At 44.2% G+C, this 24,761-nt stretch overlaps 4 protein-coding genes across 9 annotated transcripts; 2 read left to right on the forward strand and 2 right to left on the reverse strand.

Moving 5' to 3' along the window:
- Positions 1-31: 31 nt before the first annotated feature.
- Syx18 (syntaxin 18) lies at positions 32-1,435 on the reverse strand. Of its 3 annotated transcripts, none has more exons than XM_031993389.2 (2): positions 1,271-1,435; positions 32-1,198 (listed from the first exon to the last, which is right to left on the reverse strand). In XM_031993389.2, the coding sequence occupies exon 2, from the start codon at positions 1,059-1,061 to the stop codon at positions 87-89; it is 975 nt and encodes a 324-aa protein (XP_031849249.1). In that variant the 5' UTR covers positions 1,062-1,198; positions 1,271-1,435; the 3' UTR covers positions 32-86. The 3 variants fall into 3 exon arrangements, with proteins under 3 accessions (XP_031849249.1, XP_031849250.1, XP_076223529.1); XM_031993390.2 differs by having other exon boundaries at positions 1,278-1,417; XM_076367414.1 differs by lacking the exon at positions 1,271-1,435 and having other exon boundaries at positions 32-886; positions 993-1,198.
- A 580-nt stretch (positions 1,436-2,015) lies between these two features.
- eEF1gamma (elongation factor 1-gamma) lies at positions 2,016-4,503 on the forward strand. The gene is made up of 8 exons (XM_076367406.1): positions 2,016-2,185; positions 2,312-2,461; positions 2,696-2,759; positions 2,834-2,976; positions 3,249-3,551; positions 3,630-3,953; positions 4,034-4,186; positions 4,275-4,503. The coding sequence occupies exons 1-8, from the start codon at positions 2,174-2,176 to the stop codon at positions 4,428-4,430; spliced, it is 1,305 nt and encodes a 434-aa protein (XP_076223521.1). The 5' UTR covers positions 2,016-2,173; the 3' UTR covers positions 4,431-4,503.
- A 779-nt stretch (positions 4,504-5,282) lies between these two features.
- On the reverse strand, positions 5,283-6,650 carry mRpL49 (mitochondrial ribosomal protein L49). Its single transcript, XM_031993391.2, has 3 exons — positions 6,507-6,650; positions 5,760-5,946; positions 5,283-5,672 (listed from the first exon to the last, which is right to left on the reverse strand). Exons 1-3 carry the CDS (start codon positions 6,609-6,611, stop codon positions 5,398-5,400), a joined length of 567 nt encoding a protein of 188 aa, XP_031849251.1. The 5' UTR covers positions 6,612-6,650; the 3' UTR covers positions 5,283-5,397.
- A 435-nt stretch (positions 6,651-7,085) lies between these two features.
- On the forward strand, positions 7,086-17,005 carry east (enhanced adult sensory threshold). Of its 4 annotated transcripts, none has more exons than XM_076367359.1 (8): positions 7,086-7,234; positions 7,949-12,440; positions 12,524-12,599; positions 13,035-13,297; positions 13,456-13,611; positions 13,691-14,004; positions 14,096-15,687; positions 16,375-17,005. In XM_076367359.1, the coding sequence occupies exons 2-7, from the start codon at positions 8,034-8,036 to the stop codon at positions 15,684-15,686; spliced, it is 6,807 nt and encodes a 2,268-aa protein (XP_076223474.1). In that variant the 5' UTR covers positions 7,086-7,234; positions 7,949-8,033; the 3' UTR covers position 15,687; positions 16,375-17,005. The 4 variants fall into 4 exon arrangements, with proteins under 4 accessions (XP_076223474.1, XP_076223475.1, XP_076223477.1 ...); XM_076367360.1 differs by lacking the exon at positions 16,375-17,005 and adding an exon at positions 7,602-7,725 and having other exon boundaries at positions 8,046-12,440; positions 14,096-16,355; XM_076367362.1 differs by lacking the exon at positions 16,375-17,005 and having other exon boundaries at positions 12,524-12,557; positions 14,096-16,355.
- The last annotated feature ends 7,756 nt before the right edge of the window (positions 17,006-24,761 follow it).

Genomic DNA, 24,761 nt, shown 5'->3' on the forward strand with positions numbered 1-24,761 from the left:
TATGTATTAGTATAAAAAATAATGTACAACATTCTTTGAGTGTATGTACAAACGATTTAATAAAATTACTAAAACATTTCTTTATTTTATGGGTTGTACCAATCAAGAAATAATAGAGAAAACGACATAACTAAAAGAAAGAAAAGAATCCACACTCGAAGACCGGCGTTCCGTTGAATAGCCTGTCTGATTTGTTCATTAGCTTCTCTAACGTTTTCCGTGGATCCAACAACTGTGGTCATCAACCGATCCAAGTCTTTATCTTGGTCCAATACTTTTTCCGTAAATATTTCTTGCAGTTCAGCTATGTGTACTACTTTGCTTTCTATTTGCTTTACTTCTTCGGTTATTATATTAAGTTCATTGTACAGCTGTTCATTTTCTGCTTCGAATACTTGAATATCCTCTGGTGATAATTCTTCTTCGTACATTAAAGAATTAACATCTCCATTTATTTCTTGAATTTTCAAAGGACTAGAGTCATTGGAACCAATTTTCCCATCTTTCTCTTCTAATTTTTCATTACTATTCAAACTAGATTTCTTTGCTTCAGCTTCAAATTTTTTCACAGGCTTCGCTTCTAATTCTAATTTAGCGATTTTCCTTATTTCCATTGTCCTCTTCACGCGTATCGCTTTTTGCTCTGAATAAATTTTGCATACATTTTTCAGGTAATCCTCAATTAACAGTAGCATTATTTCTCTATGCTCTAAATTTTGAGGTGAGACTATGGAGTCTGCCACTTCTCTCTTCAACTCCTTGATTAATTGGGCACACGTGGTCATAATTTTCTGTGCTCCAATATCTATTTCATCCCTATCTGCATCTGTCATACTCGGCAGATAAGAGAGATAATTTGAAAAATTCAAATACGCTTTACGGTTTTCTAATAAAAATTGACGTAGCTTTGAAATTTGTACAACAACAGCTTGTACTTTCACGAAGAATGAACTTTTGTTCCTTGTTTTCTTCACGTTTGAAATATTACTTACAATTCCTAGATCCTTGTTTCGAAGACTAACTGTCTTCACACAAGCTTTAAATATTAAGCTCACGTCCATCGTTAATTGAATTTTTCTATATAGTAAGTAAATAAATAAGGAAGGCGCCTTATCATATATAGAATAAAAACATCTGACAGTTCAATCTTTGTGCAATGTTTATTGTAAGTAATCGGTACTTATCGCATATGCTTAACCTGAAAATAGATGAATTCAAGTGTATACTGTCATCACGGAAAATATTTGTTTACCACAATCAATTGAAATACCAATTACGTTCTCGGTGAAGTCCTTTATTTATTAGGAACCGGGTTCAAAGCTTAAGAAACATAGAATTGTCTCCATCGGACTCGACGATACTTGCTACGAATGACACTCGCTTGTTCCGAAGGTACCATGCAAATGTAGCAAAAATCGTTCGTATTGTTATACCACCATCTATGACAAGAATTCGTAACTAAGTATCACAATGAATTAGTACTTACCAGCAGAGCCTCGAATCCGTACAGACGAGTTAAGATGCGTTTTTAAAGCATAATTATAAATCTGGCGAAAATGTAATTTTTAGTTTACTATCATTAATAATTAAGTTTTAAAATGTATACCGTAAGTTTCAATTCGAGACCAGAAAAATGTTGAAAAACTCGACGAGAAATCTTCGAAAATTACATCGATTTCTGATGTTTCGATGATACTATCAATTATTTTAATTATCGATTATTACATTTTTATTGACCAGACAACGATGATTTGAATCACAAGGGTTCCTAAAGTTTGATCTATATTTGCCAAAGTTTATCGCCATCGTTCATCTTTACCGCGCGATTTATTAGATTAAATATTAATTGTTTTGCAACTGGTAAAAAAATTTTGTAGATTGTGATTATTACACATGATTTTAATGGACAATTCTCTCGCTATGAAATATGTTTGTTAACGCAACCTGACGAAGTTTTCAATGTTTTCTTTTTTTCTTTTTGTTTAAGTATCTCCGCCATAGAATATTGTATCACAGATAGGAGTACCAAATTCGCTGCTGACTCTCAGGTGCAAAAAGTGGGGCGGACGATTTTCTTTACTCGGTGGTACGTCTAGTAGCGCAGATGCCTTTATGCGCGTAACAGAAACGATCTTTACCGGCCTTCGACTTCCTCTTCCCGTAACTGGATACAATGGCGTCCGGAGTAAGTTTTTCTCGTGTTATTCGCACCGTAAAACATCGACATTCCGATAAACCGACGAGCACACACGTTTCATAAAATAAAAAGACCGATTCGAGACGCAGCTAATGGAATTACGATTTATTTCAGACTCTTTACACCTACCCAGAAAACTTCAGAGCCTACAAGGTGCTGATCGCGGCTCAGTACTCCGGCGCTCAGGTCAAGATTGCAGATGATTTCGTTTTCGGCGAAACGAATAAATCTGAAGCCTTCCTGAAGAAATTTCCACTGGGAAAGGTACGTGCATTTGTGTCACTCGTGATACATTTACATTGTTTTTTCTTTTTTTTTTTTATATGTAATATTCAGAAGCCAGCTGGTACGAGTACCATAGTGTATTAACTTCAACGAATGTATACAAAGTTTTTTCTAACAGCAGTTTGATTTGCCTGAGAAATTCTTGCCAAGAAATCTTACTAATCGTTGAATTTATAAAGAGTGTCTCCTTCATGTTACAATTTTGTGTGTTAGGTCCCAGCATTCGAAACAAACGATGGAAAGTGTATCACGGAGAGCAATGCGATTGCTTATTATGGTAAAATTTACAATTAATACGCCGTATCTACACCGGAATTCGCAGTTGTATAAATGGGACCTTGAATTTTTTAGTGGCTAATGATCAGTTAAGAGGCAAAAGTGACTTTGAACGTGCAGAAATTGTTCAATGGTTTGGATTTGCGGATTCTGAGATTCTTCCAGCTAGTTGTGCATGGGTCTTCCCATTGCTCGGCATTATGCCTTATAACAAGCAGGTATAGATTAAAGTATTCAACTTCTTAGTTATTTTTTTTTTTTTTTTTCTTTTTATTCCTCCTTCAAAGGCAAAATTAGTCCAATAATATGACTATTTTTGTAACTCATGGAGGTATAGAAACGTTAGTATGTTGTGTGATCGTGTACGGATTTTTTCATACATGTCTGAGCGAGATGCTTACAGTCTTCACCCCATATTTCCCTAAAATTATTCGCTTTCCTTATTGCGATTGTAGTCGATGAATGATATATAGATGTCAATGAATTTCAGACTGTGGAACACGCCAAGGATGATGTAAAAAAAGCACTAACTGCCCTCAATTCTCACTTACTTACGCGTACTTACTTGGTCGGAGAACGCCTGACTTTGGCTGATATTAGCGTTGCCATGACATTGCTTCATTTGTATCAGTACATACTTGAGCCCAATCTACGCAAACCATACCAGAATGTAAATCGATGGTTCCAAACTGTAATTTACCAACCTGAATCTATGGCTGTAATCGGTGCTTTCAAATTGGCCGAAAAGACGCTTGAATATGATCCAAAGAAGTTTGTAGAAACTCAAAGAAAGGTGAGTACTAACGTTTCGTCTTTCCCTTTCAATTAACTGCATTTCTCCTGAGAAACAATGATTTGTATCATTCTACAGACCTCTAAGAAGGAGAAGAAAGAGAAGGAATCCAAAAAAGAATCAAAAGAATCAAAAGAATCAAAAGAAGCAAAGGAAGCAAAGGAATCTAAGAAAGAAGCGACGGAAGAATTAGATCCAGCAGATGCTGCTTTGGCCGCTGAACCTAAAAATATAAATCCTTTTGATACTTTGCCTAAAGGCGCTTTCGACCTTGACGATTTTAAAAGATTCTATTCCAATGAAGACGAAGCAAAGTCTATACCCTACTTCTGGAAAAAGTTCGATCCCGAAAATTACAGTATCTGGCTTGGCGAATACAAATACAATAACGAATTGACAAAGGTAAACTGTGAAATCATTCGTTCGAGACAGCCCACTCGATAGGGATATGAACGTTATAATAAGATCCACCTGTTTTCCAGGTTTTCATGTCTTGCAATTTGATCAGTGGTATGTATCAACGATTAGACAAAATGCGCAAGGGTGCGTTCGCCAGCGCCTGTTTGTTTGGTACAGACAATGACAGTAGTATCAGTGGTATTTGGGTTTGGCGCGGACAAGAGCTTGCTTTTACGGTAAGACTCTTGTTTTAATGGTGTTTTGCATTCCTTTTCGTCGCTATATTTAGATATAAAATGTGACCGATGATTTTGTTTTATATAGCTGTGCCCAGACTGGCAAGTGGATTATGAGTCATACAGTTGGACCAAGTTAGACCCAAGCAAAGAAGAAACGAAAGAGTTGGTTCAACAATACTTCAGCTGGGCTGGTACTGATAAAGAGGGACGTAAATTTAACCAGGGAAAAATTTTCAAGTAAACCTTTGCCCCCTATGCTTGCTATTAAACGGAACATTTTGTTCGCATGAAATAAACGTCAAAAAAAAAAAGAATTCATTAAAGTACCATCGAACTTTACACAAAAACCTTTAGAATCCTGTATTTAATAGGGTGTTATTTTCTGAAGAATGTTTGGAAAGAACATGTTCTTTTCCGAAGATCTCTATTATTTGACTTGATGCCTCTTTAAGTTTACACGTTTTCCTGTAAGTGTATTGTTCTACGAGAGTGATATTTCAAACGTTATTTTACTACCGAGTTAATCGTTACAGTATCAACATGAAAAAACGAGATGCTATCTTTAAATCGATTAAATATGGTGATATTTACTTTGATATGTGCATTTTTATAAATTTCTATTTCATGTGTATACATATATACATATATACATATATATATATATATATATATATATATATATATATATACACATCAAATCATAAATATAAATATATATGTATATATACATCATTGTGTGTGTGTGTTAAATTATTTAATTTATGAATTGTTTAAAAGTATATCGTAATTATAAAAATAGAATTGATTCAATAGATTTAAGAATCTTTATGCATTTGTTGATGGTTGTTTGATTAAAGAAAAGGACACATTAATTTGTAATTAAATATTAAGATATACGAAATTACTAACCCGCCACACGACACTAAAGTTCATTCTCTATACTACCCTGTGTGAAGTTCAATTCTAAATATAATGCATATTTTTACAAAACTAAAGCTGTTGAATACTTAACTATTCGAATAAAGTTTGTACATTCGTAAACTCTGTATTACCGCTTAAATACTGTGTTATTACTTTAATAACATAAATTACGTATTTTCTTAGTGTTTTATTTTTCTTTGTGACAAATAATACAATAACATTATGCATCTCACTTGTACAAGTATCGATCGCTTAATCTAAATTGACAAGACAGATTGTTAAGCGTTTTAGAATCCTTTGGAATGCATCCATTCTTTTACAAGGGATACATAATCGCCTCTCAATTTGATTTCACCAGTAAGTTCATTTATACGGATACCGATTATTTTGTTTGTAGCGGTTTCTAGGTATTGTTTTAATTCAGCTTCTAAAGTCCATATATCGCCTTGAATCTTTTTGATAGTAGTTATCCTTCGCAATCCTCTAAACGATATTTCGAGATAAACGGGCAACATATAATTTTTTGTACGCTGTACATAATACGGATGATCTCCTGGTTTTGCTGTTAAATTTCAATTAATAAATAATAGTAAAATAAGAAAGTAATTTTGTTATTATTACATTTTGTACAACAACATGTACGACTTACAGGTAGGCGGTTTCCAACCGGATGGATAACTTTTATTTTCAAACTTGGGTTCAGGTATGAGCTTAGGTTTGAGTAAGCGTTTTACGTATTTCCATTCTTCTGGATCTCTTGTTACCTCGTAATCTGCATATTTCAAGTTTTCGTCATACTCGGGAGAAGACTTGTATGTCCCCCATCTTTTCTGAATCTGGTGAAAAGAGGAAAAATATATTGATTATTCTTGGATAATTATTATGTAAATTTCTGCAACCGTTACACCGCGTCGCACAGAGATATTTTTGCTACTTGATTTGCAGGCACTTTATAGGTTAGCGAACTCGATACAGAAACTATCTCGAGGAATTTCACGCTACAAAGAAAGAAAACGAAAAAGGAAAAGAAGAAAATGTTGAAAACAGTGTGAACATTTTCTCGAGCAAACGTTAAAATAACGGTGGCGTACATCTTATGTTGCATTTCGAAGTTGAACGATTCACTTTCTAAAATTCATTTGTTGAAAATTCGACTGACGTTAACACGATTTCGCTTTGAAAAGGAAAACGGGGCGACCCGGCGAGGACCGATGTATCATTAAGGATAAAAGCGAACGACTTGAAAGTTCGACGCGAGACAGTGTCTGACGTGGCCCTTCGTCGGTTCGTCGCGAAGGTCTCCATTATGAAAACGCGAGAGAGTTTGTTCGCCGAGGAGAAACGATGAAAGACGAAAGGACAAGCCGTGGAAAAGCACGGAGAGCGATAACGTTACCTGGATCGGGGCCGGCGAAACGTTGTCCGACAATCGATGCCGGCAACCGGAGCGCAGAATAATCGCGGAAAGTTCGGAACGCGTGAGAAGTCGAAGGGCGGCCATTTTGACTTCGGTAAATAAGGGTCGGTGGCCGCCATTGGTGCGCACGGGCGCGTCTTCCTTCTCGTTCTCGTGCCAGATCGAGCATTTCCACGCGACTCGCTTGTATTTCCAGCATTTTCATCGTCTCGCGGGAAAGTCGGTCGCAGTCGCTCGCTTGCCCGATAGACGAACGTGTCACCGAACGATTCTGAGTAACGTGAAATCCGACCGAACAACTAACGGGGTTCCAGTTATCACGAATATTCTATAGAGAGTGGCAAGTGCCGCGTTGCTCGGAATTTCGCTGGAGGATCGTTGCGATCAGACGAGGCTCGGCCGGACCGTTTTCAGCCCGGTGAGCAAGCGCGAGCCTCCTGGAAGTCGTTTGTGCCGCGAACACCGAGCCCCGAGACCTCGGAAGGGGTGAGATTCTCGGTGAAATAGCGCAAGAGGAATTATCGCGAACGAACCATGGACCTGGGAGAGGTCGCGTGTTCCACCGTCAGGTGGCGGTAGCCTGAAAACAGTGGGACAGCGTATAAGAGACAGACACCCTGCAACGGGACTGTGTGTTTTTCACGGAATTGTTTTCCGCGTTTTCCCGCAAGTACTGTGCTCCCCGACGGTAATTTTTTGGCCGAGAGGTGAGTACACGCGGCGAACCGAATCCTCGATCCCGAAATCCGCCCGACAACGCACGGCCGTGGCCCTGCTAAACCTCGGAAATCTCGAATCGGGTCCGACCTTTTGTTTATTCGTGGCGATTTTTTCGCGACGATTCGTCGCGTGATTTTCGATACTTCTCGCCTGTTCACCCCCGAATTTCTTCTCTCGGTAGTTAATACGCATCGCGAGCTTTCTTTCGAGCACGAATTTCGCGGAATCCTCGTTACGATCGTTGAGATATTACGGTTAATATTTCGAAGCGATTCCCCTGACCGAGAGAGAAGAGGCGCTCCGTGTGTATCCGTGTAAATGCAAAGTTTGTCACGTAATTTTTCTGACCGCCAGGGCCGCATCTATCAACCCCACTATTCCGGCCGGCCGATCGCCTACTCGCACCCAAAGACGAATTATGTAGTTTCTCTACTTGGTGTACACTCGATTTATTCCTGTCTCGCTTATAAGAGGAAAGGTACTTTTATTTTATTCAATTATCATTTCATCGTGTTTCGCGCTACGTGTCCCCGAATCAAATTTATTTCCAATTATACGAGCTTTCGCGTCTACGAATCTGTGCGAAGAGAAATATTTTTATGTACTTACCGCAGAAAAACATACAGATCGTTTTCATTTTTTCTTGATTTTCACGAGTATATTATATATATATATATTTTTTTTTTTTATTTTGTTGGTAGAGAAATCGACAAACTTCTTTTAACGTACCCATGCTAGTAGTACTTCCCTATAGATTGTTTATCGGCTTGCAATTTCACGATGTGAATGAAATTGCAGGAGCCCAATGTGGGTGGAAGTGAGATGGCATCCAGGGAAAAGAAACCCTTAGCGCCTTCCAAAGCAAAACAGAAGGCGAATAATGAAAGTGGCTTGTCGTCGAATGAAATTAAAAGTAGAAAGGGTAAGACTTTATCGAACCTGAAACAACAGCAACTCGCACGTGATATTCTGGAAGCTGTGGCAACAGGCAGTCAGCTTCCACCAAAATTAGAAGCAACCCTGCCACGTAAGAAGGTTCTGAGGAACCTTAAGCGTAAACAGAAATTGAGAGTGGCAAAGGCTAATCTCATCAAATCCAAAGTTCCAAGGAAAGTGGCGAACAGAAATTTATGCAGAATAACATCTGACGTTAAGAAAAGCGTACGAACGAAAAGGGTCAAATTGTCGGAGGAGAGTAGCGTTAAGACGTTTGATAGTAACTCAAAAGTTCTAGAGCAACAAGTAAACGACATAGAAATCGAAAGTGCAGGGACAGAAACAATTAATAGAAGTGCCAAGAATAATCTCAGGACCAAAAAGACCAAATTTGTAACAAGAAGTAGCGAAGAAATAGAAAACGAAGATATTCAAGATACAGATTCTGTTGCTGGATCTAGCACGAAAAGCAGTCCAAAATTTAATAAGAAGGGGAAAAGCTTGGACAGTCCGGATTCTTTGTCGAAAACTATTAAGTCGACAAAGTTTACTGGATTCAAAAGGAGCAGTATCAGGGACAAGGAAGGTTGCTCTAAAAACACAGAAGCGGACAGCAAGTATACGAAAGGAAGAAAGAGTAACAGTAAAGATACAGATTACGGCAAGGCCTCAAACGTCGATACAAAATTTACAAAATCTCTTCTCGAGGCTAAAAGTTCTATAGATCTTACCATCGACGAGGTGATAGCTTCAATGTTAAGTGATTCAGAAATAGACAATCAACAAGGATTAACAGAGAAAATTGAGGGAAAAGTAACGAGAAGTAGGAAAATGCTGGTAGAAGAAAGTATAGTTCCTGACATTGAAATTAAGAAGGAACCGGATAGAGAGGAGACAAAAAGTATATCGGATGGAGAAAATTTAGGCACAGAATCTTTCCAAAATGCAATTCAGCTGAGAAAAAGGTCGAATGTATCCATAGGTCAGAGAAGTTTAAGAAACGGGAAATTACGGCAATCAGACTCCGGTATATCATCCGACTTGGATCAAAAGAGACGTCGCAGATTAAACTCGGATGATCCTATTAATTCGGAAGTCTTGGTGGATAACATTACGGACAGTAATATAGATACAGAATCTTGCTTCTCGGAATCCAGCGGCAGTGATCCCCAGACAGTTGTAGCAGCCAAAGATGAACCTTCTTTGAAACAGGAAATGCTGAAAAATTGCGAAGATAGTTCCCAGAATGGATCGGAAACAGAGAACAATAATAACAGTGATCGAGTAGATAGAGTTAGCGAAATAGGACCCACTCTGCGCTCAAAAACTAAAGCCAAAAGTACAGAGATCGAAGTAAAAAATGACAATATTAAAGTGGAATATACGAGAATAGCACCTAAGAGTACAGAAGTGCAGGAAGATGTAAAGAAAGTAGGCAATTTAGATCAAGTTAGAAAGGATAATATTTTAGCAAAATTTGCTGACAAATCCAAGAGTCGAAGAAGTAGTTTGAACATAGATATGAAAAAGACGGTAAATTCGTTTTATAGTACAGACAAATCAGACGGTAATCCAAAGTCTCAGATAGATCAGATGATAGAGAATATCAAGCTCACCATTGCCAAGTCCATTGAAAGTAAAATCTTTGGATCGGAGAAAAGTCTTGGACTGAGCAAAAATTTCGAAGTACCAAAAATTGAAGAGATAATCGCGCCTCTGAGTGCAGAATCTCAGAAATTGGGATTAGATGAGAATAAGGACGAGGATAAATCGACCATATCTAAAAATGAGATCAAATCGGATAGTTCAGAAAATTCAGTACCAAAAGTGGCCGACACTGCCAAAGAAATTGAGAAACTAGTCATGGGTGATATCGAACCAGCAGAAACTCATTCTCAAAATATACAAGAAAGCGAGTCTAATGAAATCGATGAAAACAATAGCGTATGTAATGTTTCTGAATCTATGCAAATTAAAGAGAACACTGAAAACTGTGACAACAAACCCGCAGAAGAGCAAGGAGAACCAAATGAAAATTCTACCAGTGCTGAACAATCCGAAAAGTGTTCAGAACAGCAAGACGAACAAGCAAAAACATTGGACGATGGTAAAAAGATAGTGGCTGTTAGGAAATCACCCAGAATAAGCGATAAAGGCTCTTCCGAGAATGGTGAGACTGTCAAAAAGTCGAATAAAGGAACGAACAAAATAGTGTACAAGTCTGATAACAACGAAGAGTCTTTGGAAGAGGATACGAATAAATCTGTTTCCGAAGAAACTGTTTCAAGCGAGGAACTGCTAAAAACGGTTACTGAATCTTCCGAACCTTCCACCGAATCTGTCACTTCTGAATCATTGAACAACAATGCGGAAGTCACAGTCGCGCAGATAGAAGAAAGGAAAGAAGAGGTAGAAGAAACGAATAAAATCGTTCAAAACGAGATCGAAGTGTCGTTGGACGTTTCTACGAATTCGGAAGAAGCCGAAACGCTGGAGAGCATTTCGAAAGAAGTAGAAAGGTTGGTAGCAGAGGGTCAGCCGATCAGCCAGCCGGAGACAGACACGGAAAATGCACGAGACAGAGAAGAAGAGGAAGAGGAAGAGGAAGAGGAAGAAGCAGAAGAAGCAGAAGAAGCAGAAGAAGCAGAAGAAGCAGAAGAAGAAGCAGAAGAAGAAGAGGAAGAAGGAGAAGAAGAGGAAGTAGAAGAAAAAGTTCAAAATATTACAGAGTCCTCTCCACCTCCAACAGTATCCGACAATAGTGAACAAGAAGCTGTGAATAATGTAAGTGACGAGTCGGAAGGAAATATCGTACAAGAGGAACAAGGGGCAGCAGAGAATGCCAAAGAAAGAGACATTAGCCCTCCGGGCGTGGTGGAAGATACGGAAAAGGATAGGAATAATTGCCACATATCAGATAACTCTAACTCAGGTTCAGATTCTAAAGAAAATGCCAACTTAGTTTCTAACGATACCTCTATTTTCGACCAGGATAGTAAAAACGAAGATGCAGAGAATAACGTAGAAAATGATAATAAGTGTAAAGAAAAGAGTGCATGCAACAATATAGCCAGCAGTCCCGTTTCTGAACCGGAAGAAAAGGAAGCGAGTTCGAACGAAACTTTGGAGCAGAGCGAGACACCGGCGACAGAGAATCAGGCTGAGAAACTAGCGAACGATAGTACGACGGTGGAGGAGGAGCAGAAGTCTGCCAGCGAAGAGAAGAAGAGGGTGCTCAGAGCTCGGGACAAAGCGAAGAAGGTAGAGAAAGGACAAGCGTCGTCGAGCAGGGAGCGCAACGATAGTTGCTCCAAAGGGAAAACCGACGAGGAGGCTGCTCCGAAAAGGCAAAGCGTCGCGCACAACGATATCGAGGAGGATTCGACGGGGGACAAAGCGGAGAACGCGCCCGGCACCGATGACCCGGCGGAGGAGAGTCCGAACAACGGTGAATTGGAGGCGAACGATTTGGAGCGTCAAGCGCGCACTCGGCGCAGCAGGGAGGTGAAGAAACGCAGGGAGGATCAGCCGGTTTCGCTGAAGAACAAACGGTCGAAGCGGGAGCTGCGCAAGTCCGAGCAACAGAACAAGGAGGAGACCTTGCTGGACAACGAGGTTGCCAAGATCAACGAGAACAATCAGTCGTTCTTGAACAAATACGGAGGCGGAGCGGAATGCGCGAATAGCAATTTCAGAGGATTCTCCGAAGGAGGCAGAGCGTGTCTGGAGAAACACCAGGACACCGCGGACAGCGCGCGGAGCAAGTCGGAGAATGACTTGGTGATCGCGAAAGAGCCCGAGAAAGGGAGCTGCGAGGACAGGCTGTCGAGGAACCTGTCGGAGAATCGCGTGACCAAGCAAGCCGAGAACATCGGCATGCTGGACGCGGAATGCAAGCCGTCGAAAACGCCCGAAACCTCGCAGAAGGACTCGGACGAGACGTCCACGTCCGGCGAGTCGTCGAGCAGCGTCAACGTCGCGGAGAAGATCATGGAGACGCCCGAGGACAAGGCGAAGAAGGAGTCGATCCTACGGTTGCTCGGGCTGGAGTCCTTGGAGAAGGCCGCGGAACGGCTGAGTCATCAGAAAGCTAAGAAGGAGCAGTACAGCACCGGCACTTTGAAGACCGTGATCAGAGTGCAGAAGGAGAAGGACAGAGACAAGAGACGATCCAGATCTCCTCTGAAGATGGTGCTGAAGCAAGGCCGCGGGGACGGAGAGGGCGATTCACCAGAGTTCTACACCATTCAGAAGGAGGTACCTACTTATGACGATGAACCGACATAGTTTCCAAAGACAAGACGATGTTGTTAACGAATATGTCTCCTTTCATTTTTCAGTTTGGAACCAGTGGTTTGGGCGATAGCAGCTCTGGTGCGAACCGAAAGTTCTCTACTAACCACAGACACTCTTGCGGTAATCCTGGTTGCGGGAATAACTACAGTCTTAATCGTTCCCTTGTCCTCTGCTTTATTAAACAAAACACATGTTCTCATACCGTCTGAAGTCTCTGGTACCCCTCAGAATCGTGGAGAGAATTGCTTGATTTTGAACGAAGGACACGTTCGTACGGTTCGACGCCTAATACAAGAGACATATGTACACCGTTTAATCTTTGCTTCTCTTTCCATATCATGTCAAGCAATTTCGATTCATCGCTAGCCCTGCAAATCATGTTCATAACAATTCTCTTTTTAAAATAACAAGCATGCCATCTCATGCTACCGCTTAGATTATTGAACGGTTCTCTCTCATCACTTTAACTGGAGAAATCACGTCGAATCTCAGTTCTCTCCATGCGCCGAGAATCCGAAGGGCCGTACGTAATCGTCGATCTTTTTGTAACCGCAGATGAAGACAACGAAGACGCAGCGCCGAAGGATCGCCAGTCTCTCGTGATTCCAGAGAAGTCCTCCTCGTTCTCCATTCACCCGGGTCGCCTTTGCGCGGACGTCTGTTGCTACTGCTTCGGGAAGTTCGGCTCGCTGGACACGCCGATGCATCTGGCTCAGATGAAGTCGGACGAGAGACGCAAGAAAATCCTGAACATAGAGAGACACCTGACCAAGGACTCGTGCTTGTGCGATGCGTGTTACCGCCACGTGGACAGAAAGGTGCACCTTTGAACCTCTTTTCCTTTAGCGTTCTCCGTTCGAGCCGCGGCCGCCGCGGCCGCCGCCTCGCGGTGCTTCGCCGGTTTATTCGAGTGTTTTGTTTTCTTTTAATTCCGTTCCTCGTTGAAATTCTTGTTAATCGGAATTGTTGTCCGCAGGCAAACACAAGTCCAACGAACATGCAAACGAAACCGCAGAAACAGCATCGACAGTTGATGGTGTCCAAGTGTTCGGCTCGCGACTGCAGAGACGCTGCGAGACATCACGTGAAGCGCCGTTGGTTGTTGAAGATAAAGGCCGGTCTGCAAAAGCAGGTGAATGTTCGCCTCGGAGAGGAGAGAATGTTCTCGCGAATGGGTTTTAACGAACGATTGCTCTGCCCTGTTGCAACAGGTGGACATCGATTGGGAGTCCAGCCAACACACATCCATGTCGTTCTGCGTCAGCCACTACTCGACGATAGAGCGATTTTTGACTTGCGCCCTTTGCAAACGCCGGCTGGCGAGGAATTACACTCATCAGCTGGCGAACGCGGAGACCGACGAACTGAACCAACTGTTGGGGCAACAGGGGATCCCCGTGGTGCTGGCCGCTGGTACTTTCGTCTGCAAGTTGTGCCGCTACTTCACCCAGCTTCAGTTGAAGTACAAGGACGTCGAAAATATGAACATGAGTCACCGATCCTTCTTCAAGAATTATCGTAAGAGGTACGACACGTCTAGAACAGGTATAGAAAAGAACTTTCGACCGGGGCCGAATACCCGATACTGATTTCCGTCCGGCGGTGTTCCGTTTCAGAATTCTCCATTACCACGATATCGAGGTGCTGGACAACGAGGACGACGAGCTGTCCCAGAACCAGACCAAGGACAAGGAGAAACGCAAGAAAAGCAAGTGTCCTGCCCAGTCGAAGAGCGGAACCACCAAGTCCCCCGATGCCACGACGATCAATTCCGCCTCGGAGAAGTCGACGCTCGAGCTCGGCAAGGTCGAGGGCGCGAGCTCCGAGACGGATAACGAGAATCGAGTGGCGAAAGCGAACCTGACCGACCCCGAGGCGGTGATTCCCGGGGACGTGCAGTACCTCGGCATCGAGAGCACCGTGGAGAAGCTGAAGAAGCGAAAGCTCCTGGAAATGCACCCGTACACGTCGGACACCACGATATCCTGCGACAGCCCGAACGAGGTGGTCGAGATCCTCGCGATGGACAAAGAGGTGACGCTGACCAGATTGCCAAAGAGACAGAGAACCAACAACGACATCACGCCCGTGGTGCAGAGACTCGGCGCGAATCCCTCGATCAGCGTCCGCACCCTGTTCCCGGGCGAGGAGGAGATGAACCTGCACGCGAACATCGAGTTCGCGAACGTGCGCGAGATCACGCCCCAAGGGTGGGAGAAGTGCGCCACCATGATACAGTACGACAGGGACACGAAGCTCCTCTGGCAAGAGCTGCAGAGACCGTACGGGAACCAGAGCTCGTTCCTCAGACACCTAATACTTTTAGAGAAATATTACAGATCCGGCGACCTGGTCCTGGCTCCGAACGCCTCCCGGAACGCGATCAATTACTCGACGTCTGTTCAGAACAGACTGATATCGTACGAGGGGCCGGAGAAGATGGACGAGCCGATCATGGAGCCGATCGCGTCCGAGTATCACAACTCGCGCCGCCTGAGCGGCGGGTACGTGCTCGAGAGGGATCGGCTGTCCCTGCCCGGCACGTCGACCGCGAGCAAAAGCTCGACGACGAGCGCGTCGAGCGCGCAGCAGTCGACGAAGGGCAGCCCCTCCCGCATACTGAAGCTGAACCCCGGCGTCTCGATCATCAAGAAACCGCCGCCGAACTTGCAACGATTGAACCTGCCGTCCACCAGTAGCGCGACGAACGGCAACGTGAAGCGGAAAGACAGTCAAAAGGTGCCGGTCTCCTCCGGCGGCAAGGTGTTCCATCTGAGCGAGCCGGAGTTCAAGCGGCTGCAGTCGCTCAAGAGACAGAAGCAACTGCTCTCGGAGAAATCGATCAGCCCCGGGACGGGCGGCGCGGCCGGCTCGAGCAACGCCTCCTCGCCGCCGAGCCTGAAGTCGACCACGCAGTATCAGAAAGCGCAACAGCAGCTCGCCGCGCACACCCAGTTCCAGAAGCACCTCAGGATGCAGCAGGAGATGCTCAGCCGTCAGAGCAGAGGCGACTTCGAGCCGTTGATCTGCGACGTTCGCTCGCTGGCGAACGAGAACAGCCCCACCCAGAATCTGTTGCACAACCTGAACCTGCCGAAATCGATACAGGTCACCACCAAGTCGTCCAACCAGATTCCGATATTGCCGAAAATCCCGAAGTCGTTGACAGTGATACCGCAGACCGTCACCAGACCTACCGACAAATGAGGTACAGAGTAAATATCAGAGAAAGACAGAAACACACACACACACACACACGCACGCACACACACACACACACACACACATGCTCACACACTCACGCGCTCTCGCACGCACACGGCGGGTGTGGGGGAAACGATTGAGAATCGGTAGGCAGGCAGGAGGGGCTGGGGGGAGAGACAACAAGGGGAATTACAGTAAGTAAAATAGTTAAGTTACTTTTTAAAAGAGACGATCGAAGTCTCTCGGACACCGAGAGGCGGAGAGCACGGTTAGAACGGGAAGCGATCGGCAAAATCCGCCGACGCGGACAGAGGGGTTGGCTGACTCGCCTCTCGAGGTTAGGGAAAGGAGAGAATCGGTTCGCTTCGCGTTTCCTGTCCGAACGAAGGGGAAAGATCAGCCACGCGACCGACCACGAAGAAAGCGAGACAATATCTGCCTTAATCGAGCGCATCGTTTGCCATCGCGTGCTCGGCAAGCTCAAAATAATCGCAACGCGTGCACCGTAACTTGGCCGCGTCGCGCGTATCGAATATTTTTCATCGCGCGATTTGGAAGGCGCGTGCGTACGTTGTATATACACATATATATAAATACGTACACGTGTACGCATGTGTATATTTATATATATATGTATGTATATATATATATATATATAAATAAATAAATAAATAAATATATAAATAATTAGTAACAGAACAATACCAGACACAAAGATCACGAACGTTAGAGACACTTGGACGTACTACTGGATTTAATTACACTAACCAACCAAAGCGTCGACGTGTGTGACAAGAACAAGAGGAAGAAGAGGAGGAAGAAGAAGAAGCAGTAGAGGAAGAAGGAAAAGAAGAAAAGAAACAAGACGAGAGGAACATCTTAATCCAATGATGAAATGGTGGATCACGGTGAAAGGAACAGATATACGCGTGTACGCGTGTATATCCGTTTCCTTTCACGGGACGAGCGGGGTGGAAGTGCCTAAAGTGTGCCGCGAAACGAAGTCGTTAGTTTTTAATAACAATAACAGAGAATATAACGTTGAACGGATTCCAAACACGATATGTATGGCTGGGTGTATGCGTGCGCGCGTGCGTGTGTAGTCGAATATATTGATACGAACGAAGAAAAAAAAAAGAAAGAAAGAAAACACGATCGTTCGACGTAAGTGGCGCCAGGAAGGGGAGAGAAAAGAAAATACAAGACAGGAAAGAGGTCGGAAGCATCGGCGCTTCCGGCAGCTTCGTTTCCTCGCTCGATAAGTTCCGAGACGATGCACGCGGTCGATCTGTGTCCAGGTCGATAGAATTATTAAGAAGAAATATATGTATATACATATGAACGATGACGACGAATTCCGACGAATAACGGACGCTGATCCGTTTTGCCTTGCTGTTATTCGTGCTCGGTACTCACTGCTAGACATATCGTTGTTCCACGTTCTACGAGGCGGCGACTAGGAAAGGGGAGGAGGGTAACGATTCCGGGAAAACGGGACTTTTCGTCGAAGACGTCCGAGGAGAAAAAGTCGAGCATACGCGCGACCACGACGGCCGGTGTGTCTCGTCGTGTACCGGATGTCTCGGCCGACTCGCACTCGTCTCGAACCGCTTCGCGCGCGCGCGAGTACGCTCGTCGCCGAGATACAGCGAGAGCTCGTCGAATAAACGGCAAAAAGGTTCTCCCCGGGACTCGAACACTGTCATCAGGCATGATCAGTTGGTAGCGATAGACCTCCGTAGAGGTGTTGGTTAGTGAAAAAGTTTTCCGCGCGACCCGACTGTGTCTCGGCGACGATCGGTTGGAGACGAAACGAAGCGAGTCTCCCCGTTTTCCGTAGTTTATTTTTTAGCCTCGCCTTTTTAGCGAGACGGTAAGAATTACTTGCGTCGCTGGTTACTTGTAAATTTCAAAGAGAAGTAATTTTCCTTCTGGCAATGATAATTATGTTAATCGAATTCGATGAGAAACTCCGACCGCGGTGCATGGTGTTCTAAAGTGGTTTACGTAACGCGCGTCCGAACGTAGAAATCATTTCGATCGGGAATGGAGGATAATGGGAATCATGGGAATAGTTGACTCGTCTTCACCGGTTAACGCGTTGATGTATTTTACTCTAGCGATGATAATAATGACGACAACAATAAGGATAGAGGAGAGATAATCTATTTTGGTCGAAGGTGTTTCGAAGGAACGTTAAGGGGAAGGCGCGCCGGGACGAACGAGACGATCGAGACGATCGAGACAATCGGTACACAGCCCCGTTCGTCGCTGATACATACATATATATTTTGTCTATCCGGAGAATGATAGAGATTCCCCGCGGGAATCAATTGTACATTAGAAGAAGAGAAAAAAAGAAATATATTTTGGCCTGCTCGCCAAGGGTGTGCATAATGACGACTTGTAATTAATTCTAATCGAAAAGGGAGAAAATTCGAAAAAAAGTGAACGACGGACGATTGTTAAACGAGTGGAATTACGATAAGCGTTGATTGTGTGAATTGGTAAATACACTCTGAATAGGTAGGTGTAGCTCTATACGCCTCGAGCTTATTTATTACGTTATCTGTGTGTGTGCGCGTGTGTGTGCGTGTGTGTATGTATGTGTATATATATATACGCGTATGCATAATATGTACGCGAGTATATATGTATATATACATACGGTTCCACTGCATTGTATATAACTTGATAATTATTTTCTAGTTAATAACCGATGATGATTATTATTAATATTATAATGATGATGATGATTATTATTATTTCTTTAAATCGAATCGTCGTGCAGGATTCCTTTGTCGATCGTGTCACGCGATTGTGGATCACGAGTGGAGAGAAACGCGTGCGCAACAGAGAAAGAAAGAAAGAGAGAGAGAGAGAGAGAGAGAGAGAGAGAGATTTGGAAATGTTTTCACGCGGACGAGACGTTTCTCGATATTTTGTTTCTTTTCTTTTCCTCTTCTACTCGTTCTCTTCGCGTTTGCATTGTCGCCACGTGGAAACCGGAAACGGCGGGTCGACGACCGGCGGCCCCGTCCGGTTCCGCGAGATGTTAATCTCGATCGTGTTGGATCATTAGAATCTACTGCCTTAATGAAAGTGACTAGCGTCGTTATATCGATTGTAAATAGCCCGAGAATGATTTTACAAGACGCGAGAAACGAAAGCGCGTGTTTAATGATAAGAAAACGAATAATAATGTAAATTATAACCTCATCGTTACGCGATCATCCGGGAGACGGAGGAAACGGGATCAAGCAACGAAAGATTAAGGGGGGAACGATGGAACATTTTTTTAACCGATCAACCCTGTTAACGATTAACGAGAGAATAACTCGAGGTTGAGAAGAAACGGCGGCGGGACGCGTTTCAGCTGTGTTGATTCGCCGAAACGACCAACTCCGGAAAATCGAGAGTATGGAAATTCTATCCGATTCTATATGTGTACGCGTACGCGTGGAATACTTTGAAAAGTCGGAGTTGATCGATTTCAGCCGCGAATCAGCCGTTTCCGCTTTTGAACCGATTACCGTCGACACCGGGAGCGGCTCGCGATTACTATTCTCGATTCCCCGATGCGTCCAAACGAAACTGCCTGTAGCCTTCGAAAGCGGGAAACACATTGCTTTCCTTTTTTATTCCTCTTTCTTTCTATTTTAGTTTTAACCCTCGATAGAATGGATCGAAAATTAATAAATAATAATAATGACGATGCTGGTAATAAATTTATTACGAACGAGATACGCTCGCAAAGTCGCGGGATCGCGAGATTTTCAGTGAGAACGTTATAAAATCAGAGACAACTTTAAGTTTTAAGTTTTTCACTGAAAATCTCGCGGTCCTTCGATCTTGTACACCCGTGTATTAGAGATCCGAGGAAAAGCCGGATGCGCCATCGGTCGAGGGTTCAATGGCTGTCTCAATGGCTGTCTCAATGGCTGTTCACCGCGTTTGCACTAGTTAATACGCTCGCGTGGAATCGTTCATTCCGAATTGAATCGAACGCCGCGCGGACCGGATCAACCTCGGACGAGATATCGGTTCAAGCGGTTGCGCCTGCTCTCTTCCGACGCTAGAACTACCGCGGATCGCTCAAAATTAGGCGTATTCGTAATTCTTCTGCGTCCGTTCAACGAGTCTAGTTTTTCTAACAAATTCGGAAACAAACGAATTCGCATTATATATATACATATAAAGAAAGAGAGAAAGGAAGGAACTCGACGGATACGCGATGCGACTGTGTTCGGTAGCGCTAGCGTTTAAAAAAGGTGGTAAACGGTAAACGCGCAGCTCGGCTTCCGTTGGTTTCCGGCTCGAAACGGAGCCGAGCGGGTAGGAAAAATTTGGAGTAAAGTCGGCGAGTTGCGCGTTTACCGGAGAAACAGATGAAAATTTCTAATATCGGCTGTGTTGCGTTCTAGGAAGATAACGGTCCGAACGACGGTTCTCCGTCGTGCCGGCGAAACGTTTCTGTAAAACTTTCTCGCGACGGAGTCACGGAACATTTCATGTTCGAGTGTATTCCCTCGGGTGGTTTCGTTGCGTGCTCGCAGACTGTCCAACGGTCGAGTTTGTCGCTGTGTCAGCGGTTGCGCGCGATCATTCGTCTAGACCCGAAACTTGTTCACGGCTTCCCGAATCTGCGCCTTTTCACGCGATACTCGAATGATCGTTGCCTGCAGCGTACAGTATCCGCTAATCACTCTCGCGGGACTCTCGATTTCGTTCCACCGAATCTATAGCGATCGAACGAAAGTATTATTTTATCATGGCAGACCGAAAGGTTCAGATACTCTGACCGGAAGAGCGCGTCGCGTCCCTTCCGGAAAGGTCATTAACGGATATTATACTTTTTGAAAACGATTTAACCTGCTAACCAGGTGATTTTTTTATATATATATATTAACGACGAATAAAATAAACGCGATGGATATTTTTGCTGCAATAAACGTAACCGCAACGTAGTCGATACTATTGCGAACGCTATGGTACGGTCGAACGCGAGAATAGTTAGGCAAATGAAGAATGAAATGGAAAATGAAATCGAACGTATAAACCTCGCTAATTCGACGTTGCGTCGGTGTCGTGTTACGGTACTGTTCTTGGTTCCCTTAGCTGTAACACCTTCGGAGTTTTCGCGGAGCCGAAACAAGCCTTTCTTCTAGAGTCGACTAAATTCTGCTAAATTCCGCTGGCAAATCGACGAATCGAACGCCGCGCGTACGAGCGCTCGGAAGAATATCCCCGGAGGAGCGAGGACGCCGAGAGAGAATTTGAGAAAGTCGAGAAACAGCATATAGGACACGCGGTCCGTGTCCGTCAAGCCAAGGAATCGTGTAACTCGACGCGCGCGCGTAATCTAATCTGGAAAACGTTCACGTGCCGACACGTACAAAAAGAGGAACGTACACACTCACACACATACACACACACCACGCACGCATGTCACGTACAACGCACACAGGTACTATTCGGTAGCTGTGCACCCGTCATTGTGAGCGCACGTACGCGTCAACCGGAGGAAAGAATGCGGCGTGGGTATTAAATATACATCTATATAGGTATATGTATGTATGTACATACATACCTAACACATACATATATATATACATATATATAGAGAGAGAAAGAGAGAGAGAGAGAGAGAGAGAGAGAGAGAGAGAGTGGATAAAATTGTAATACAAAAAAGATACTTGAAGGTACATTATACATATAAAATGCTCTATTTTATTAAGGATATTTTTGATATATCTATATGCATATATATGTATATCTATATACATATGTATATGTATATATATATATATACATATATATGTGTATATATATGTATATATGTATATATAAATAACTATAAATATATATATATATATATATATTGAAACTACGCGAATCACCGATCGTACAGATTATTCAGCGATCAGTGTAATTGTTATTGTCGACGTTCGATCGCGCCTTAAAAAGCGCGTGCCTATTTTACCGAGCGGTGTGCAGTACACGTCGAACCGTTTTTCTATTCGAGACTGAGAACTCCTTGCATCGAGGTTGTTGACGACGATTTCCCTACATTTTCCTTTCTTCTCCGCGGAAACGTTTCACCAGCGGTTTCGCTCCCCTTCCGCGAGAATTGTTAATCCATTTTATTTATTAGCGTATATGCACGGAGTCCCGTCCCTCGACCCGTTCTCCAACGCCTCGCCTCCTCCTCCTCCTCCTCTGTCCTTGTGTGTATCCTTGACACTGAAAAACGAGCGAGAGAAACAAATTTAGATAGCTTTTTATAAATTGTTGCCAAGAAATCATTGTTATAACCAGTCTCTGTTGCTCGCGATTCGTGGACAAGCGACGACGTCACGAGACATCGAGTATGCGTCCATCGATCGAGCGTGTAACCTTCGTTCGTCGAACGCGTGCACGTGCACGGCAGTGTCCCCGTCGAGACCTTGCATGATCCTTTAATCGTTTGTCCGGCTCCTTTCCATTCTCCGTTTCCCCCTTAACGTAACAGCTGAGCATTTACCGAGGCGTGTTCGATTACTCTAAGGATGCGTGTGTATCGATTAACAGTTTTACGTTAAAATATACATCTTTCGTCCCTTTCCCCACCCCCCGAAACCGGTGTACGTTGAATCGTTCGTCCGCCCGTCTCCGCCGATCAGGCTCGCTCTCGGTTCGCCGTACGGTCCCGATTCTCGTCGAGTGTTCTCTCGAAAGTAACGACGGAACGATGCACGAATCGAAAAACATTTCGTTTGTCACGTCGACTGCATACTTCTTGGCAAATGATCGCTCGCGCGAGTGGCACGGATCGCGGTGTATACGGAGGAATGTGGGGCCGGGGGGTGGGCGCACGCGCGCGTTGCATAGAGAAAAAGAGATTGCGCGGCTGTGTGTGTGCGTGTGCGTGTGCGTGTGCGTGTGCGTGTCCGAGGAATCGTGTGAACCAACTGAATTTAAGTTTTAAGAATTCTATTTTTGTGATCGAAAGAAAAAGAAGCATAATTACTGTAGTCAAGCGGCGCGGGGGAGGTGGAGGAGGTTAGGAACCGTCGAATGACTTTTTGCCGAGAAATACGCGCCGACGCTTTTTTCTTTTCCAAATTATCGAACACGCGTGTACGTCCGCGCGAGCGAAATGATTCCGAGCCCCGCCGGTCGGTAGCGGGTCCGGACGATCGCGATCGGCTCTGAAAACCGTCGATGCTTCGGGAATACGCGTCCGACAGCGCACGGCTGCGTTTCTACTGGCAAGTAGACGCGACTACGTTTGCCGAGACTTAACGCGAGCACGACGGAGCACGTACGGTGGGAAACCGAAAATCGGGATCTTTTCGTTTCCAATCGACACCCGACGCTCTTCGCGTTCTCCGTTAAAGAATTTCGTCGAACGGTAGGTTAGCTCGACTCTCGTTTCGATCCGCGCGGCGTTTAAGATCCGTCAGAATCGGAATTAGCCGGGAAGAAATCATTCGACGTTCTCTACGAGAAGAAATATTTTTCAATGTTGCACGACGAAGAATAGATCGAGAAATGGCGGGAACCGAGTGATGGCCACCGATCGGCCGATCGGTTCCCTCCGTTTCTCGAGAGACACGATATTTTCTTACGCGGTGCGAACAGCGGAACGAGCAATGCGAACCGATACAAAGTAGAAGGAATAATGATGAAAACGGGAAAGTCGAACCGTAGGTTTTCGCCTCGTCTCGTCGTCGCGAACGAAACGGCTGTGTGGCGTGTGTCCGTGTGCGTGTGTGGTGTGTGTGGTCTTCGATGCGCCGATGGCTCCGATTCACCGAACGACGACGCTGCTGCTGTTTCTCGACTAACTTCAGAAAACTTCGCGGTCGCGGCAGTCGATCGATAGACGCACGCGAAGTACGCCGTACACTCGAATACGAATTTCTTCAGTAGCAACTTGTTTTTTTTCACTTGAGTGATGTGTGTTGACAGTCCAGCGATTTCCACGCGACAGAGACGGAGACAGAGAGCCAACGAACGAGAGAGAGAGAGAGAAAGAGAGAAAGAAAGAGAGAGGGAGAGAGAGAGAGAGAGAGAGAGAGAGAGGTTATCGTTGACGCGTGAAAAGTCGGCTCGATTGTTTTCATGGTATCTGAAATAATTTCGATCGATCGATTCGATGCGTGCTGTACCGTAGAGGCATCGAACGGCGGGAAGAATATACGGTGTTCACAGGTTTTTTACACGATTTTATAACACCCGTCGGTCAGACACACACGGTGATATCGTGACACTTGGATAGTTTGCAATCGATTCTCGGACGCTCGAGAACCCTTTATACGCACAAACGTCTCCGAACGTCGACGACGATATAGAGCAAACCCGGAAACGGCTTGTGCAAACGGTAGAAATTTTTCACTTTTTCACGTGCATGCGGAGCGATCGTGAACGAACGAGAAAGGACGCACGATAATTCCGATATACCGCGCGTTCCTCGGAAAGACAACGCGCGAAGGGACGCTAAACGAACATTCGCTGGATTTCCTGTCTCTCCGTGTACAGTCGGTCGACGACGATTTTTCTTTTTTTTTCCCTTTTTTTTTCGATCGTGTTGTCGATGTCAAGCTCGGTCGTTTCCCTTTTATTCGTATTCCTTTCGCTTCGAGGGATCGAGGCTCGCGAAACAACGTTGACGCGACACGAGAACGATCGATCGCCGGGAGAAGGAACGTTCGATAGGAAAACGCGAGTCGATACACGACGGAGACGCGTTCAAGGTACGCAGTGAAAATATGTCCTTTTTAAAAAATTCAACACACATCGTTATGATTACGTTATTTAAATAAATATTATTAACACGAGTTAATACTATTATCGTAACCTTTGTTTATTTGGTTCTAATGTAATAGTTATTAGTTCGCCATCCTTTGTATATATATTCGCAACACTCAATAAAAAAATATTCGAAAAATATTATACACACGTTTGCCGTTTGTTCTCAACGTTTCAACCGAGTAGGTGGATACGTGGTGCGTGTCCTTCGCAGCGTACCTGTTCGGAAGAGTCAGGTTAGAACGACGTGAAATGAAGGCGGGAAAGAACCGACGCAGTACGATC

Source organism: Nomia melanderi, chromosome 4 (genome assembly GCF_051020985.1).
Source record: "Nomia melanderi isolate GNS246 chromosome 4, iyNomMela1, whole genome shotgun sequence".
In the NCBI taxonomy this organism is placed as follows: domain Eukaryota; kingdom Metazoa; phylum Arthropoda; class Insecta; order Hymenoptera; family Halictidae; genus Nomia; species Nomia melanderi.